This window comes from Pteropus alecto, unplaced genomic scaffold (assembly GCF_000325575.1).
Source record: "Pteropus alecto unplaced genomic scaffold, ASM32557v1 scaffold86, whole genome shotgun sequence".
Classification (NCBI taxonomy): domain Eukaryota; kingdom Metazoa; phylum Chordata; class Mammalia; order Chiroptera; family Pteropodidae; genus Pteropus; species Pteropus alecto.
In genome coordinates this window covers 10,612,426-10,632,232 of record NW_006442109.1, presented here as the reverse complement: position 1 = coordinate 10,632,232, position 19,807 = coordinate 10,612,426, and the positions used below count along the sequence as shown (strand labels likewise).

The following is a 19,807-nucleotide window of genomic DNA, read 5'->3' as shown; positions in this document are numbered from 1 at the left end:
TGATTTTATGTATATTCATTTCCCTCTCCCCAGAATTAAGTTTTGAATCTCCAATAGCACTTGGCACAATAATGGGGTATAAAAAGTAATATATACTTGCTGGCTGATCGCATGAAAGCAATATTTGAGGTACATCAATCTGATAGTGTTTTACTGGCTGGATTGACAGAAAGAATTAAAGACTAGAGTTAGGGAACACAATTCAAAGCCTGTTGGAATAGTCTAGAGGAGCGTTAATGAGGACTTAGACTCTGGTGGTTGCGGTGGGGATGGAGTGGAAGATATTATTCAGGGAGAATTCAAAGGCAGAATGGACAGTCCTCAGTGGCTGGCTCTATCCAAATGCCAGCACTGCTTCCTCCTTCTTCAGCCCATGATCCCTCCTCGTTATGCCCAAAGTTCCCTTTACGGATCATGAGTTCTACTCTTCAGGGTCCAGAATTCTCATAACTTAGGAGAGTTCCAGCTGGGGAAGTGGCTCCCCAGAAGGCAAACCTGACAGCAGTGGTAAAACGGGGTGGCCCCCAACTTTCTGTCCTCTAGCATGAAGATAGCAGCAGCTTAGTTAGCATCTCCATAAAAAGGCAAAAGTCAAACATTTCTTGGGTTTTATGCCTTAAGTGAGCATTCTAAAACTTTTTGGACTCAGGACTCCTTTCCACACTTAAAAATTATTAATGACCTCTAAGAGCTTTTTATATCTGTTGATTTGGTATCTATTATATTTACCATAATAGGAATTAAAATAAACTTAAAAATGTGTATTTATTAATTCATTTAAAAATAACTAATAAACCTATTACATGTTAACATAACATGTTTATGTAAAATAACTATAGTTTTTTTAAAAATTGGTGAAAAGTATAGCACTGTTTTATATTTCTATAAATCTTTTTGATGCCTGGCTTAATAGAAGACAAGCTAAATTCTCATATATATTTCTATATTCAGTTTGTTGAAGTATCACTTCATGAGCTCTGGAAAACTTATGTACACTCGTGCGAAAATGAAAATAAAAAGACAAGTTTGTCTTAGTTATATTACAAAAGTAGTTTTGACTTTGTACACCCCTTGAAACTATCTTTGGGACTTCCAGGGGTCCCTGAACCACACACTGAGAACCACCGCCTTAAGCAATTCTTTTTAGTTTTTTTCTGTCGAGGAGAGCCTTGAAGATGTATGTTTCATTTTGTAGCCATGTCTAGGTATTCTTAGCACCTGTACTGAGACCGATAACATACTTGAAAGAGGAATCGAAACAAGTCTTCAATTGAAAAATATTTGGTTTTTTTGGATATTGACCACACACCCCCATACACTGTATTCAGAAGCTCACTGACAAAGTAGTTGTAGGGAGTTATCAGAAATGGTTTTGTCTGACTAACTGATTCCTTTAGCTACTAGCTCTAGAATTTTTCCCAATGGACTTTGAGTTTCAGACATAACAGACTCTTAAGATAATTATGGAATTAATGGATGTGGAATGTATATGGCCATGAAGTCAAATAAGAGGACCTACAGGCCTAAGGATAGAGCTACATTGGTATTGACTCCCTGATTTCCTCATCTAGAGTAGACTACGAGAAGGAAGCTGGATTTATACAGAGGCTGGTGACAGGAAAAGACTACTAGACATATTAATGACAAGAAAGTGACTGCTAGCAACCAGAGAGGAGACTGAAAAGCAAAACACAGAAATTCAACAGATCAATTTGGTCAATTAATAGAGGGCCATTAACCCATAACACCTCAGTAAACTTTAAAGGGACATCTCTTACCATGCCATAGGATAATCATGTCTTGAATAATATCTGAGTTATCAAGGAAAAGATTTAAATATCCTCTATATGAAGAAAGAGTCTTCAACTTATGGATGGCTTGTGTTTCAAAGTTAATTTAATTTTCAAAATATTTTTGGAACTCCAAACATTTTCCCATAGAAACAGTTAAATAACTGTTATTTTGGGTCCCAGACAAGCTGCTTTTTGCATTTTATCTGTTCAACAAACAACTTTTGAGTGCCTAATATTAATAGAAGTATTTCAGTTAACTCTCACATATAGCTTTGTTTTAATGAGAATGCTTTCTGAGGCCAAAGCCTGGGCATGTAAACCGTTCCCGTCTATCCTCCATCATTTGCCCTGCAAGGGTTCAGTGGTCTCTGTTGAGGGTTGGCAAACTACAGTTCAGGGGACAAATCCAGTTTGCTGCCTGATTTTGTAATTTTATTGGAACACAGCTATGCCCATTCGTTTACATGTTGTCTGTGACTCTTCTTATGCTACAAGAGTTGAAAAGTTACCACAGAGACTGTATGGCCTGCAAAGCCTAAAATATTTACTACATATCTATTATATAAAAAGTCTGTCAACCCCCGGTCTACATATTCTGACATGACCTCATCTCTCTGACCTCATCTCTTCCCCTCACTTACTCCACTGGAGCCTCGCTCTCTGCTTTGCTGTTCCTCAGAACATGCCATGCACATTCCCACTACGTGACCTTTGTACCTGCTTTTTCCTCCGTCTTGAATGTCACCTTCTCGTAAGGCTTTTCTTGACTGCCTTTTACAAAATAGCTAGATCCCCATCCCTCACATCTTCTATTCCTCTGCTCTTGCTTTGTTTTTTTCATAGGGCTTACTGTTATCTACAATATATTTACTTGTTCACTTATTTATTGTCTGTCTCCTATCACTGAAATATAAATAGCATAAGAACAAGAATTGTCAGTTTTGTGCATTGCTATATCCCATCACTTGAGAACAGTATCTGGCCCAGAGTAGGTGTTCATTTGTTGAATGAATAAATGAATGCATGCATGCATGCAAGCCAGCAAGCAAGCATACATGCATGCTGACCTGCTCTTTATCCAGGGAGTGGTTGTCAGCATCAGCCAGGATTGAAAATTGGGCGTGAAACAAGTTTCAAAACAACATATAAGCAAATGCTGATGTTTCCATTTGAGAACTCAAAAGTTTCTGGAGTATTTAGTTGCACAGCCCTCTTCCCCCTACCCTTTCTCTTTTCCAGTCCCTCTCTTGAGAGCAGGCAACTGGCTTTATTTATCTTTGTTCTCCAGTACCTAGGTCCGGTGAATTCCACAAAGTAGGCTCTTAATAAATATTTGCTCCTAGCCCAGGAATGGTCGGACCTTTATGTCTTCTTAGCTGTTTTTTTGTAACTTCAATACTTAGCACAATGTCTGCCAAATAATAGAAACTCAGTACATATTTGCTCCAAGAAGGAATAAATAAGTTAAATTAATGCTTTATCTACTCAGGATAAGACACTGCTCCAGGTTACCTATTGTTATGTAACAGAACACCCCCAAAACATAACATTCTAAAATTATGTATTATTCCACATAGTTTCTATGGGTCAGAAATCCAGCAGTGGCCAGTTCTGTCTCGAGGCTTCTCATGACATTACAGTCAAGATGTCAGCTGGAACCGCCATCATCTGAAAGCTTATTTGAGGCTAGAGGATCCACTTCCAAGTTAGCCCACTCACATGGCAGTTAGCAGGAGGATTCACTTTCTGGCCTCATGGACTTCTCCATAGGATGCACTGCCTGAGTGTCCTCACACCACAGCTGGCTTCATCCAAGAGAAGTAATCCAAGAGCAAAAGCAAGGAGGAACTCACAGTGCCTTTTATCACTTAGCCTGAGAAGTCATGCACATCATTTCCACCACATTCAGTTTTTTAGAAACAAGTTGCTAAGTGCAACCCTCACTCAAGGTGAGGGGAATTAGACCTTAACTTTTTGAAAGGAAGAATATCAAAGAATTTGTGGACATATGCCACAATCACACTGATACTCTAGAATAAATAGAAGTTGCCCATTTTAAGGAAGTAAGAAAGGGTTTCAGAGATAGTATGTATCTATTCTGCCATTTAAATGACCTTTTCAAGTTCAATATTGCTGGCACTCTTTTGTAAAAGGAAAAAAAAAATAACGTTTTAAAAATATTCCTACCCAAATAATTTTTTAATCTTTATTTTTGGAATAGGAAACAGATGCATATGGTGCAAAATTCAAAGATAAAATGAGTATTAAATGAAAAACAAGTTTTCCTCACCTGAACCCCAGCCACTCAGTTTGTCTCCCTGGAGACCACTATTACTAGTTTATTTATCCTTCCAGCGTCCTTCTATATACTTATAAATACATACATATTTATACTTATTTTTTACACAGATAGTAGCATGCTATAGTTACTATTGTGTACCTTGCTTTTTTGTCACTCACCTGTATATCTAAGTATTTGCTCCATATCAGTTTGTTTATAGTTACTTTATTCTTTTTCACAGCTGCATAGTATTCCATTGTGATGTACAAAAATGTTTTTAATGAGTCTCTCATTGAAGGACATTTAGTTTGTTTCCCATCTTTTGTTATTAAACATAGTTGTAGCAAATACCTTGTTTTTTTACAATGAGAATATTTCTGGGTAAATATGCCTTTCAGCATATTTTTTGGATCAAAGAATACGTGCTTTTTGAGAGATAATGCAAAATTCCCTTCAGAGGTTGAACCAGTTTCATACACCCACCAGCAATATATGAATGTCACAGTTTCCCTCTCTAGGCATAGTAACAGTAGAAATTTTAGAGATTTCATAATTTAAATACCTCAAGCTTATTTATTAAAACTAGCTGGAAAAACTATGTGGAGCAGTGTTGCCAATAAGTGTTGCCCAATAATTCTTTGTTGATCAATCTCAGGAAAGGTGGACTTTCTTTGTGGAAGTGAACTAATTGAGTTGGTCACTATATTCCAGAGAGCTTTTAACTCTTGGATAGAGTAGGATGCTACTGAGAGATAACCTATTGCCTGCTGTAGATCACTTTAATATTTTGTTGAAGTATAACATAAATAAAATGCACAAGTATTAAGTACATGGTTTGATGAATTTTTACATATGTATGTAGCTGTGTGACCAGTACCCCTAGAAGTTTCTCTTATGCTCTCTTTAGTTAATACCACCCTAAAAGGTAACCACCATTCTGATTTTTATTATCATAGATGAGTTTTCCCATCTTGAAATGTGATCACACATGGTATGTACTCTTTTGTCCAGCTTCTTTCACTTAACATTATGTTTATGAGATCCATCCATGCTTTAGTAGGTAACAGTTCATTCTTCAATGCTGTGTAGTATTACATTGTGAATGTACCACAATTTATCCATTCTACTTTTTATGGACACTTGAGTTGTTTCTAGTTTGGTACTGTTACAAATGGAGCTGCTGTATACATTCTTTTACATGTCTCTTGTTGAATATGAACTCTTATTTCTAACAATTATTGGGTCACAGGGTAAGTATATGTTTAGTGTTAGAAGATCTGCTTAGAAATGCATGAGCTTTGGAAGAACTAAAATAGTTTTCCAGAGTGCCTTACCAATTTATATTCTCACTCAGGTAAATTTTTTTTCTAGCATGTAAATGTCAAATGACATGCTTATACTTCATGCCTTATATTTTCTTTAGCTTAAGTCTTGATCACTGTTAAAACCCCATGAGAAATGGCATTTTATCAGTCATTTATACTTTTAAGTGCTTAGGCCTTTCATAGAATCCTTTTCACAGAATTTTAGAATTGGTAGGAGGCTTGAAGGTCATCTATTCTAACCCTCTCCTTTTACAAATGAGGAAATTTAAACCCAGGAGGATAAAGTAGCTTGCCCAGAGTTATACAGCTAATTACTGACTCATTTGGGTGAAGGAGATGCTTACTCAGCCCACAAAATAAACCATTATTCATTTCAAACACTAGTAAAACTCCTTAGACTGGTTATATGTAAGAATGGAACTATTTGTAAAGTTTTATTTCCTTGAACAGAGAGTTTCTGGAGAGAAATGAAGAACACTTGTTCATTCAACATGTGTGATGTTTGTCGAGCACCTACTATATGCCAAACTAGTTATAGACACAGTAGTGAAAAAAAAACTGATAAACATACTTGCTTTCATAGAGCTTACATTCTAATAGGACTGAGTAGACAATAAACAAGGTAAATAAATAAAGGTTCCTTTCTGTTACATACTGATAAATACTATGTCGAGGGTAGCGGGGAGATAGGAAAGGGAGCTAGGGAGTATATGAGTAAGGGGGTGGGAATTAGGGATAGCTTCACTGAGATGACCTTTGAGAAAAGATGTGAAAGAAGTGAAGGGAGAGTAAGCTTTGAGAATATTGGGGACGTAGCGGGGATGTTGCAGGTAGATGGAATGGCAAATTCAAAGGCCCTGAGATGGGAGCATGCCTGTCATGTTCAAAGAACAAGTAAGTCACTGTGCTAGAACAGAATAAGGAGCAGAGTAGTAGAAGATGACATTGCTCATGGGAGTCTTTTCGGGTCACAATAAGAATTTAGACGTTTAATCTGGGTGAAATGGAAAGAAGGCTTTGGAAGGTTTGAGCAGAGAAATCATAGGATATGATTTAGGTTTTAACAGAAACTCTCTTCCTCCTGTGTTGAGAATAGGTCAGAGAGGGATAAGTGTGGAAGTAAGTTAGGATGCTGTTGCAATAATTTAAGGAATTCTTGGGGCTGGAGAAGTGGAAGTAGTGAGACATGGTAAAAATCTGGATGTATTTTGAAGATTGCGCCAACAAGATTTTCTAACTGTCAGATGTGCGGCTTGAGAGTAAGAGAAGTCAAGTAAAACTCTCGTTTTTGACCCGAGCACCTGAAAGGATGGAGATGCCATTACCTGACATAAGGAAAACTCAGAGCCAGTTGTTGTAGGGGTTGGAAAGTCAGGGGAAGCTCAAGGGGAGAGCTCAGTTTGGGTTATGTTAAGTTTGAGATCTCTATTTGGACATCAGATAGAAATGTCAAATTTGAAATTAGATATATGAATCTGAAGTTCAAAGGAAAGGTTGGGGCTGAAGATACAAGTTCAAGAGTCATCACTTAGACATGAAGAAGCAAAAGACTGAGGAGTGACCAGAAAGATAAGAGGAAATCCAGGAGAGCATGGTGTTCTTGTCCTGGAGGCCAAGAGAAAGAAGTGTTTCAAGGAGCATGAGGGTACCAAATCCCTGAGAGAAAGTATGTACTAACAGAAATGGTAAAAATGAGGGCCTGGGTATAAAATTTACTCTTTCCACTGTCTTGCTTGGATCAGTCTTGAATATACAACTGTTTTGAGGTTTCGAATTGTCCACTGAAGCAAAGCAGTGCTGTTTTGAGATTAGGTTTTGTCTCAACCTTGTACTTTCCTGAGACCTGGGGGAACTTGACTGCTGCTTTATACCTAAGTCATTTCTCCTTTACTTTGCTCCAGTGTTCATTACTTTTAAGGAGGGAGGGTGTACCCAGTATTCTAAAACTTAATGTTTAATGAGATTATGTCTGTAAGACTCTTGGTAAATATGAAGCTAACCACCTGGAGAAACACAAGGCACTTTTATTACTACTATTTTTAGCATTATTATTATTGTCTTCAAACAAGACAAGCCTTTCCATATTATGTGAACACTTTTTCAAAATAGGAAAAAGTGTTCACATAATATGGAAAGGCTTGTCTTTTAGCTTTCTAAAATGAAAACCAATTTTTCTCTTTCTCTTCAACCTACTTTCTGCCCTAAAGCTAACCCCTAATAGAGAAACTAGATCTGTTAAGTGTTATTTTCTGCTTTTTCCTTCCTTTCCTCTTATTCTCCCAGCCATCTGAACTGGGAACCTTGTAGGAAGAAGAGTTACACTTAAGAAAAATGTGTTTGCTTTGACATTTAAACAAGCCTCCATTTTGTTTTTCCATATAAAATTTTTTCTCTTCCCCTCTCCCATTTCCAGCACTCTGTCTGACCTGTCTTCTTTTGAGCTCATTCGTTATTGCTAAGGTCTGCAGATTATACCAGAGGAAGAAGACAGATTTATAAATGTGTTCCTGCCCAGCTGTTTCAAGAGTAGGACTAACATTTGTCTTCTAATTATATGCCTGCTCTCTATATACAGCTCTGCTCATCTGCTCTTATTAATGAGGTGCCTATCTCTATGTCTTAACTTGTCTAGAAGTAAATGGACTCTGTTCCTGTTCAAATTGGTTATGCAGTAATCAGAACGGGCCATCACTGGTAGGAGACATCCATTTGAATTCACTTCGCTAATAGCCACAGAAAATTTAGCCTAATTGCTTTCTTAGGTTTACCATTTCCCTTAAGATGCCAGAGCCCTAGAAAGGGATAGGAATCCTGTTCTTTTCCCCTCTGGAACTCTGTTCACTGTGCCACCTCTTCCTGCCGCAAGTCTGTATTATTTTTTTTTTCTAAGATGAAGATAAAGGGACATTTTAAGGAAATTGTGTAAAAAGAATCAATCCACTAGAGATAGCTGTGTAATTCCTTAAAGATCTGACGACTAATAAATAATGAGACCTTTTGTAAAGTACTTAACCTTTGTGGGCTTTCATTTCCTTATTTGCAAAATAGCTTTAACAATCCCTATATATGAAGATTGTTAGGATGACTGTGCTTTCTCTTTATGGCCTGCTTTGTTCAAAAAGTGATTTAAGGCTGTGAATATTCAATAAGATAATGAGTATGAAAATACCTGGCACTTAATAAGTGTTCAATAAATGTTTGAATTAGAATCCAACTGACTAAACCAAAGTTCTTTCCTGCCCTAATTTCATTAAATTGAGACTTCCTGGTAGGATCATCCTTTTTTATTTTCCCAGCAGCTCCCTTGTCTTATCTGGTTTTATGATAAAGCATCCTAAAATCTGACTCCAAAGAGAGCAGAGGCTAAATAAGATCTTATTTAAAGGCATGCCCAAGAGTTCAGGGCTCAAGTCCTGATACTCCATGGTTCTGTCTAAGCACTCTCTTTGTATTGTCATATTGAAAGCCTACTATGGGTACTATGTGTTAATTATCTAATAATCTTAAAATTTGTTTCTCTCTTAATCCTATGGTATTAATTACAAATCTGAGATTCATAGAAGTTAAATGACCTGTCCAAAGTGACACTGTAACAGAGTGAGAATTTGGACTAAGGTTTTCTAACTCCAAGTCCAGTGATCTTTAGAAAGCATTCTACATCAAAGAAGAAAATGAATATAGGTGAGTTACTACAGGTAGGCCGTGAGCCTAGAGTGCTGATTTGTATGTGGCCAAGACAAACAAAAGGCTAATTCTAGAGTCCTCAGACTTATTCTCTAGATACATTACATAGAAAATGTGCCTTGGGACCTCCAGTCAAAATGACTTACTCTATTCAAACTTTTGACACATCCCTTCTGTTCCAAACACATAGTAAGAAGTAAAATATATAAAGTGAAAATCAAAGAACATATTTGGGCTCAAAAACAAAATAACCATCTCCATGGACCAAATATAGAAGACATACAAATCACTAAGACTGAAGCTGTGGGCCTCTTGGTCTCCAGATTCTGGAACAGAGAATGGTCCCTGAGAAATGAGTTCCTAAGCAGTAATTAGGTACTGAAAATACCCCCTAAAGAAGAAGAATTTGAGGCCAGGGGAGTGAGATGCCAACCTCCAACCAGCCTCATGAAAAGAGGTTTTAAAAACTTAATTGAGCTGGGAGGAGGGAAACCTAAGGAGTTGTGAAGAAGTATGTCAAGCTGCCTGCTGGCAGCTTGACATACTTCTTAAAGATTAGAACTATGATACCCTAAATTTCTTCTAATGGCACAGGCTATTAGAAGACCTGTTCAGACTAGGTCCTTAGGGGACTAGATAGAAGAAATTACAAACTATAAAACAGAGAAGGGGAGAAATTAGTAACAACAACATCCTACTCAAAAAGAGCCTGCAAACCAAAATTTTATCTAATAGAAATCTAAGGCTAAGAAAGATAACCAATAAAATTAACCATGACTTCCACTTTGGGGAAGATGAAGTAGGCATACTTTTCCCTATTTCTCACACTAAATACAACTAAAAACATTGTCAATAGCTCAAAAGGCAAAGAAGAGAAAGCAGACCAAAAAAAAAAAAAAAAAAGACAGACCAGCTAGGCACCTCAAGACCTAAGGAATGATATGGAAGTGAGTTCCTTGAGTTTGCTTCATATATCCCAGACTTGGAGCTGAATGTTATACTTAATGATGAAAGACTGACTGTTCCCCCACTAAGAGCAGGAACAAAGCAAGGATGTCTGCTGTTGCTACTCTTATTCAGCATAGTGCTAGAAGTTCTAGCTAGCGCAATAAAGCAAGAAAAGGAAATAAAAGGCATACAGATCAGAAAGGAAGAAATACAACTATACTTATTTGCACATTACATGATTGTCTACACAGAAAATCTCAGGAAATATGCAAAAAACTCCTAGAACTAATAAGTGTGTTAGCTAGGTCGTAGAATACAAGATAAGCATACAAAAATCAATTGAATATCTACTATATGCTAGCAATGAACACATAGGCACTGAAATTAAAAATATAATTTACAATAGCTCAAAAGAATGAAATACTTGGGTATATATTTAGCAAAACATCAATAAGATTTGTATACTGGAACTACACAATGCAGATAAAAGAAATCAAAGATCTAAATAAATGGGGAACATATAGTAAAGTTGTCCATTTTTCCAAAATTCCAGGAAGATATTTTGTAGATATAGATAATATTATAAAATTTATACAGAGAGGCCAAAGGAACTAAAATAACTAAAACAGTTTTGAAAAGAAGAATAAAATGGAAGGAATCAGACTACCTGATTTCAAGACTTATTATTATATAGCCACATTAATCAATGAGACTGTGATATTAGCAGAGAGATAAACACCCAGACCAATGGAACAGAACCGAGAACTCAGAAGTAGACACACAAATACACGCAACTGATTTTGACAGAGGTGCAGAAGCGATTCTTGGGATGAAAGATAGCATTTTCAACAAGTAGTATTGGAACAAATGGGCATCATAGTTTAAAAAAAAAAAATCTCATATAAAAATCGACTCCAAATGGATCAAGGACTTAAACAGAAAACTGTAATGTAACTTTTAGGAAAAAAACCTAGAAGAAAATCTTCAGTGGGCAAAGAGTTCTTACACTTTACACCAAAAAATGGCACAAAATCTTATACATCATTGAGCTTGGTGGTGGGTACCTGAGTTTTGTTAGGTTATTTGTATTTTTTTTAGTATGTTTGAAATACTGCATAACGTTTAAGTTATGAAAATGTGCCTTAATTAGACCATGAAATCTTTTTAACTATTGCCCATTCTAAGGGGCCCTAGTAGTGTCCTAGGCAGTTCCCATAGAACTATTCGCCCAATCCTGTTTATCCCATCGGGACCCAAAACATCCCCTAAACCCTCCTACAGGAGCCAAAATGCTACTCAAATGGAAAGTAAATTTCTTAGTGGCCAAAAGTATTTCTCTTGTTTATATCTGAGTCTTCTTATCTTCCAGGGATGTTGGTAGTGAATGTAACATGGAGGAACAAGACATACGTAGGTACACTTCTTGACTGCACACGGCATGATTGGGCACCACCCAGGTAAGCACTCTACAGCTTTTTAGTTTGTGTTAGTCTGAACCACCCTAATTAGTGATCCCTTATACCTTTATCCTCCTAAAGCTGGATAGCTTTTAAAAGACACCCAACTTTTAAAGGACATAATAATATAGAGACAAGGGAAGATACTATATTCATCTAGTTTTCAAGGAGAATAAACGAATTAGGCATTGATAGGTTAGGTAGAAATGGAGAGAAGATCCTATTAAGCCTTTGGAATTATTGAATTCTGATTGCTAGCTGTAGTCACCTTGAGACCAAGGCCATAGCATCTGCTTATGGGTGAACAAACATTCATTGATGATATTTTTCGATGATAGTTATCTCTCAGAATTTTAAACTCAAGAACATTTCAGTTTTATAAACTCCACTAGACAATGTGGATTTCACAAGGGTATTTTCAAATTGCAGTTTGATCTTAAGATGGATATTTCAGTGAATGGTACCTTACAGCTTATTCCTAATCTTAGGTTCCAATTAGCCAGGATTTGGGGAACCCAAAAATTGGGGAATAATTTACAGCTAGTGTGCAGTGAACATCCTAGGAGCTCACCACTTAATGCAGTTCCCACACTTTCAGAAGTTCTTTTAACAAATTATATTCATCGAAAATAACAGTTACCATCTGGACAGTTCTTCTGGAGACTGCAGCTAAACTGGTTTGCAGATTTTTTAAAAAAAATAATATCCTGTTGTGTTTGTCCTTTGCCAAGGTTCTGTGACTCCCCAACCAGTGACTTGGAAATGCGAAACGGTCGGGGCAGAGGCAAACGCATGCGTCCCAACAGTAACACACCTGTCAATGAGACAGCCACAGCCTCTGACAGCAAAGGGACCAGCAGCAGCAGCAAAACCCGAGCAGGAGCCAATAGCAAAGGCCGTCGGGGCAGCCAAAATTCTTCAGAGCATCGCCCACCTGCCAGTAGCACCTCTGAGGACGTCAAGGCCAGCCCTTCCTCAGCAAATAAGCGGAAAAACAAACCCCTTTCAGACATGGAACTGAATTCTAGCTCAGAGGACTCCAAAGGGAGCAAACGTGTTCGTACGAATTCCATGGGCTCAGCCACTGGCCCCCTCCCTGGGACCAAGGTGGAACCCACTGTTCTAGACAGAAATTGTCCCTCCCCAGTCTTGATTGACTGTCCCCACCCAAACTGCAACAAAAAGTACAAGCACATAAATGGACTTAAGTACCACCAAGCTCATGCCCACACAGATGATGACAGCAAGCCAGAAGCAGATGGAGACAGTGAGTATGGAGAGGAGCCCACCCTCCATGCAGACCTTGGGAGCTGCAATGGTGCACCTGTCTCACAAAAAGGTCCCTTGTCCCCTGCCCGCTCAGCTACCCCCAAAGTTCGGCTCGTAGAGCCCCATAGCCCTTCTCCTTCAAGCAAATTCAGCACAAAAGGCCTCTGTAAGAAGAAGTTGAGTGGGGAAGGGGACACAGACCTCGGAGCCTTATCCAACGATGGCTCTGATGATGGACCCTCAGTAATGGATGAAACAAGCAATGATGCCTTTGATTCTTTGGAAAGGAAGTGTATGGAAAAAGAAAAATGTAAGAAACCCTCTAATTTGAAACCTGAAAAGATTCCTTCCAAGAGTTTAAAGTCAGCCAGGCCCATTGCCCCTGCCATCCCCCCACAGCAGATCTACACCTTCCAGACAGCCACCTTCACAGCAGCCAGCCCAGGCTCCTCCTCAGGCCTGACCACCACAGTGGTCCAAGCCATGCCCAACAGCCCCCAACTGAAGCCCATTCAGCCCAAGCCCACTGTGATGGGTGAACCTTTCACAGTCAACCCTGCCTTGACTCCAGCCAAGGACAAGAAAAAGAAAGACAAAAAAAAGAAGGAGTCTTCAAAGGAACTCGAAAGTCCTCTGACCCCTGGTAAGGTGTGTCGAGCAGAAGAAGGCAAAAGTCCATTCAGGGAATCATCAGGAGATGGGATGAAAATGGAGGGGCTCCTAAATGGCTCATCAGACCCCCACCAAAGCCGATTGGCTAGCATAAAGGCTGAAGCTGACAAGATCTACAGCTTCACGGACAATGCCCCCAGCCCTTCCATCGGAGGCAGTAGCCGCCTAGATAGCACTACCCCTACCCAGCCCATGACTCCCTTACATGTAGTGACCCAGAATGGAGCTGAAGCCAGCTCAGTCAAAACCAACAGCCCTGCCTACTCTGACATCTCTGATGCTGGGGAGGACGGGGAGGGCAAAGTGGACAGTGTCAAATCGAAAGACCCCGAACAGCTGGTTAAGGAAGGGGCTAAGAAAACTCTTTTCCCCCCTCAGCCACAGAGCAAAGATTCACCATATTACCAAGGCTTCGAGAGTTACTACTCTCCAAGTTACGCACAGTCCAGCCCAGGGGCTCTGAATCCCAGCAGCCAGGCAGGAGTGGAAAGCCAGGCCCTGAAGACGAAAAAGGATGAGGAGCCTGAGAGCATAGAGGGGAAAGTGAAGAACGATGTCTGTGAGGAAAAGAAGCCGGAGCTGAGCAGTTCCAGTCAGCAGCCCTCCGTCATCCAGCAGCGTCCCAACATGTACATGCAGTCCCTGTACTACAACCAGTATGCCTACGTACCCCCCTATGGCTACAGTGACCAGAGCTACCACACCCACCTCCTGAGCACTAACACGGCTTATCGGCAGCAGTATGAGGAGCAGCAGAAACGGCAGAGCTTGGAGCAGCAGCAGCGGGGACTGGACAAGAAAGAGTTGAGCCTGAAGGAACGGGAGGCAGCACTCAAGGAAGAATGGAAGCAAAAGCCGTCGATTCCACCGACTCTCACCAAGGCCCCCAGCCTAACAGATCTGGTGAAGTCAGGACCCGGCAAGGCTAAGGAGCCAGGAGCCGACCCTGCCAAATCAGTCATTATTCCCAAGTTAGATGACTCTTCCAAACTCCCCAGCCAGGGCCCAGAAGCACTTAAAGTGAAGCTGAGTGAGGCCAGCCACCTAGGCAAGGAGGCTTCTGAAGCTAAGTCAGGTGCTGAGTGTGGCCGACAGGCAGAGGTGGATCCAATACTCTGGTACCGACAGGTAAGTGTTCTGGGAGGAAATAGAAGTACTGTTTGATAGTCTTCTCTCTTCCTTACAAATCAGGGTTGACCTGATGTAAAGAGTCAACAGAATACAGAGTAATCTGTATTCAGAATATAGGATACAGGAGCAATCTATAATTTTAGGGATTCTTTATTTTTGTAAATCATTTTCATGTTTTTTAAAAAGCACTTTTACATCAGTGAAAGGTGTTTTTCTCATTTGACAAGAGAGGCCCGGGTGAGTTAGCTTGATTCGTCTAGGGTTGAGACTTGGCTAGCAGAGCCAGAACTGGAGCCCAGGTATCTCGATTCCTCCCAGTCCAGTGTTTCTTCCACTGTTCGGCTCCTATGGAATGACTTAATGGGATCTCTCCATTTTTCAGAGTAGGCCAAGAAGATTTTATAGGTAGAGTTAGAACTAAGAACTTGGTCTCACATCTTGCTCTGCTCAAGAGCCTTAGAAAATCTTCTCTTTCTTCTTGGTGCCACAGTTAGACCTTCTACTCCTGAGCTTGCTCTAAAGAATTGAAACAACCTAGATATCTCTGGAAAGGGAGCCGCTTCTTCTATTCAAGGAGTCATTTCACCAGAATGCTTATTCTCTCCTAGAGAAGACCCACTGATGGGTTTTCCCTTTCTTTCCCCACATCTTGTTTCTTTTTGTGCAGGGAGGGGACGGGCTTTTTAAGCAGGAGGGACCACAGTTCATTCTGAACGAAGATCAGTAGAGGCCACTGATCACACTCTGCCCCAAGTGTCTGGTATTATCTGCTCTGGTGTTTCTGCTGGGACCTTGGGCTCGCATTTTCTATTTCTGTCATCTGTACAGCACTCGGTGCTCATTCTGTGATCGTTGCAGGAAGCAGAGCCCCGGATGTGGACATATGTTTATCCTGCCAAGTACTCAGACATCAAGTCAGAGGATGAGCGGTGGAAAGAGGAGCGAGACCGCAAATTGAAGGAGGAAAGGAGTCGGAGTAAGGACTCTGTCCCCAAGGAGGATGGGAAGGAAAGCACAAGTGACTGCAAGCTGCCCACATCTGAGGAATCCCGCCTTGGGAGCAAGGAGCCCCGACCAAGTGTCCATGTGCCTGTGTCCTCCCCACTCACTCAGCACCAGTCCTATATCCCCTACATGCACGGCTACTCCTACAGCCAATCCTATGACCCCAACCACCCCAGCTACCGGGGCATGCCTGCTGTGATGATGCAGAACTACCCAGGTACAGCACCCTCCTTCCAGCCGGTGTTCCATTAACCAGGAAGGGAAATGAAGCAGAGATTGCAAAAGCACAGCTTTCTTGCTCAGCCCTAAGGCTTACTCAGGCTCAGGTAGTTGGCAGCTCTTCTTTGAATGTGACATTCTGTGAAGTGGCCACTCAAGCTTCTTGAATGACCCCTCATTACAGTCTGTGGGACCACCTGTCTCCCTTGCCCCAGCTGGAGGGTTGCCTCTCAGTCACTTTTCATGAATAACTAAAGGTAAAGCCCCCTCCCCACCGCGGCCGTCTTCCCTCAGCCGGGATTTTTAAAACACAGATTCTGCATGTTGCAAGGTGCTAGGCACTGTGCAGAATACCAAAAAAAATGAAGAAGACTGGTTCCCTCCCCTCAAGGAGCTTGCCACTTAATTATAGTGGGAGAGACACGTGGAACAAATAACAGTCCAACCAGGACAATGCATGTGTTCATTTGCAAGATCATGTTCAGCTATATGGTTAGAAGGCCGGTTGAAGTCAGACCGGGGGAAATCTAATTAGAAAATAAATGTTCGGCTTGGGAAAGATAAGCTCTTTACCAGCGATCCCCAACCATTTTGGCACCAGGGACTGGTGCTCCTATGAGAATCTAATGGCTGATGATCTGAGGTGGAGCTGAGGCAGTGATGGTAGCGCTGGGGAGCGGCTGCAAATACAGATGAAGCTTCACTCACTCACTTCCTACTGTGCGGCCCAGTTCCTGACAGGCCACGGACTGGTACCAGTCCACGGCTCAGAGGTTGGGGACCCCTGCTTTACACTACCATTCATGAGTTCTTGTGGAGGGGGGCACAAAGTAGGACTTTGTGTTTTTTTAACTCATTAGAAGAAAATGCTCTTATTCAACTCTACTCACTGATTTCTGTTGCCTGAAGAGCCATGTGGGGTGCTTCTGGGGTAGAAGAGAACTTCTTTCACTCCTTAAACCTCCTACCACCCAACAGGAGAACAACCTAAATAGTTGTTAGATTTTGGAGGATCATTCTAAGGCAAACTCTAAATAGGACAAGTAAGCTTTTCAGACGGATAGGAAATTGTCTTGCCCTGTGGTATTCCTTTCTACCCCTATTCATCTATATAAAAATCAGTTCCATTTGATGAGTGCCTGCTCAGGGTTAAGCACTATACTAAGTGATTTGTGTACATTATCTTATCTAATCCTCCCACCACCTTATGAAATAAGTACTGGTATTTTCTTTTGATGGTGAAGAAACTGAAGCTCAAAAAGGTGGTTAATTTGTTCAAGGTTACCCAGCTGCTAAGTCTCAGAAGTAGGATTTGAGCCCAAGGCCATCAGCCTCAAAATCCTATGATGTCTCCACTTTATTATATCATCACCCTAAGATAAATCTCTGAGACTAGGGCTCTAGGGAAGTTGATCCCCCAGAAACTGGGGGCCATGCTCCCAATATCCCTGAGCTAGCTTTGCCTCTAGAGCTCAGTAAAGAAAGGACAAACTAAGAGTCTCAGCCTGAAGACAGTGGTAGAAAATATCTCAGCCTGTGCCTAGGGAATCTGATGCCTGCTTAGCCAGGCTCACTAGAGCAGAATTACTTCTACCTTTCCCATCTCTTTAACTGTTATATTTCTCCCCAGGTTCCTACCTACCTTCCAGCTACTCTTTCTCCCCATATGGCAGCAAGGTCTCAGGGGGTGAAGATGCCGACAAGGCACGAGCCAGCCCCAGTGTCGGTTGTAAGTCCAGCTCAGAGTCCAAAGCCCTGGACATCTTGCAGCAGCATGCCAGTCACTACAAGAGCAAATCTCCCACGGTAAGGGAAGTTCAGTGACACTGGATGTTACCAAAAACCAAGAGGGCCAGAATCAGCGTCTGAGAGAAGGCGAGCAAGTTCAGGTCCTAACCACAGTGTGGTCTGTCCGACTTGACTTGGCTTCTCCAAGCCCTCCTTGATTCTTAGGTGTCCTGCCTGTTTAAGGAGTCCCGATGTGGACTCTGGGCATCTTGCTGTCGTGTGTGTGTCTCACAATAGTGCTTTTGTCTCTGCTTTCCCTTCCAGATAAGTGATAAAGCTTCTCAGGAGAGAGATCGGGGAGGCTGTGGGGTGGTCGGGGGTGGTGGCAGCTGCAGCAGCGTTGGGGGAGCAGGCAGCGGTGAAAGGAGTGTCGACCGGCCCCGCACCTCCCCTTCCCAGCGCCTGATGTCCACACACCACCACCACCACCACTTGGGGTACTCATTGCTCCCAGCACAGTACAACTTACCCTATGCAGCAGGTAAGCCTCATTTCCCCACTGCCAATCTTTTTAACTCCATCCTAGTAGCGTTGCCCACAGCAAGGGCCCCCAACCCCACCACGGCAAGAATTTTTTTTTTTCTTTTGAGCTTCAAATCTGTCAGAATCCTAACCTCCTGCAGACCATCATTAAAGCATATGACATTTATTTCCTCCCTTGGAGCTTGGGGACTCTCAAACTCCTCTAGAAAATTGGCTTTGATATTCAGAAGAATATCAAAGGAGCAGGTGTTCCCACAGCCAAAGAGAAGCAGGCAACTGAAAAAAAATGGAGCCTTAACTGTTTATCCCCAGCGACTATATCTGGCCAAGTAGACAGGTGTTCCCACAGCCAAAGAGAAGCAGGCAACTGGAAAAAAAATGGAGCCTTAACTGTTTATCCCCAGCAACTATATCTGGCCAAGTATCAGCATTTTTTGTCAGCACCCCAAAACTCGGTGGAGCTGAGCATTTAAGGAGGAATTCCTCCCAATCCCCACCCTGCTGGTAAAAAGAAAGTGCTTACATCGGAGGGGTCTAGGAACGTTGCCCTAACACGCCCTTCTACTCACTCAGGGCTTTCTTCTACCGCCATTGTTGCCAGCCAGCAAGGCTCAACTCCCTCACTCTACCCACCCCCCCGGAGGTGAGAATGGTGAGTAACTTTTCAGTTTGGGGCAGCACGTAGAGCAGGGATAGTTGGTACCTGGATCACAGAGTCCCTGTGGAGCTTAGATGAGGGATAGCTGTGTGGGGTCAGCGGTCTGGAAATGGTGGAACCCTGACCAAGCCTCTGTGCAAGCCTTTCATGAAGCCGTTGCATCTGAGAGGAGTTCAGATATGTCTCCTATGGAGACCAGGACCAGCCTCCCCTGCCATTCATTTTGTTGGAGCACCACCTTGTGGTTGTCATGCGGGCAGGCTGAGGTTATCTGTCAATGTTTCCCTTACAGAACACCAAGTGCCCGGATAAAGTCAGCCTCACGGGCCCGGACTGGCTCACCCAAGGAGGTGCTGGAGGTGCCATTTAGACATCAGTTAAATGGTGTTGATCATCTTGTTTGCCGTGTTCCCAACATGACCGAAGGCAGACCCTTGGCTATCTCGCCTCCACCAGACCCCTGGACTCCCTGACCCTCCCTCTTCCTCAGGAGCTGGAGAGCTGGTACTTAGCAAAAATATTTATTCTCTCGGCCACAATTGTGACTGTTGTGGCCTCTGTGGAGATGAAGGCACAGGGAGCAGCCCGGGGAACGTGGCCTCGGCCCAGAGAAGTCACTGCTCTGTTCCCCAAACCCCTGGCCAGCTGCCAGAGGAGTACCCCCCAGGGAGGGACCCCCAAACACTGGGTAAGGTCTGAAGACAGCACAGCAGCCATACCCCTCTCATCGTCATTACCACCATCACCAGATCCTGCATCTCCCCAGTGGTTTGGGCCCTGGGAACCGGCAGCACGTGGAGGAATTAGAATCTCAGGAAAGATATTGGGGGCTGTTTTCTCTGTAATTGTGAAAACAAGGTCTTCAAACGTGAAGACTTCTCCCCTCTCACATGAGCACATACAAATGCTCAGAGCCCAACCTGGAAAGGAAGACCGAGGTGTTTGCCCTACCATGGCCTTGGGCTACCTGTCAGGCAGAGGGCCAGGGGTCCCCACACCAGCACAGGGCTCCCCAGGAAGACTGGGAGTAGGCTGGAGCTGGAGCATGAATGGAGTCTGTGAAATAGAACCTGCATTCCCCCGCCCCCCGCGCC

At 42.1% G+C, this 19,807-nt stretch overlaps 1 protein-coding gene across 2 annotated transcripts in view; it reads left to right on the top strand.

The window, feature by feature from the left end:
• Window positions 1-19,801, top strand: part of ZNF609 (zinc finger protein 609) — a 167,872-nt gene extending 148,071 nt beyond the window's left edge. For both annotated transcript variants that reach the window (XM_006920268.3, XM_025038814.1), the window contains exons 4-10: window positions 11,401-11,488; window positions 12,220-14,557; window positions 15,419-15,782; window positions 17,415-17,590; window positions 17,837-18,053; window positions 18,629-18,707; window positions 19,006-19,801. In XM_006920268.3, coding sequence (XP_006920330.1) covers window positions 11,401-11,488; window positions 12,220-14,557; window positions 15,419-15,782; window positions 17,415-17,590; window positions 17,837-18,053; window positions 18,629-18,702 — 3,257 coding nt within the window. In that variant the 3' untranslated portion in view covers window positions 18,703-18,707; window positions 19,006-19,801. The remainder of the gene's footprint in view (window positions 1-11,400; window positions 11,489-12,219; window positions 14,558-15,418; window positions 15,783-17,414; window positions 17,591-17,836; window positions 18,054-18,628; window positions 18,708-19,005) is intronic.
• The last annotated feature ends 6 nt before the right edge of the window (window positions 19,802-19,807 follow it).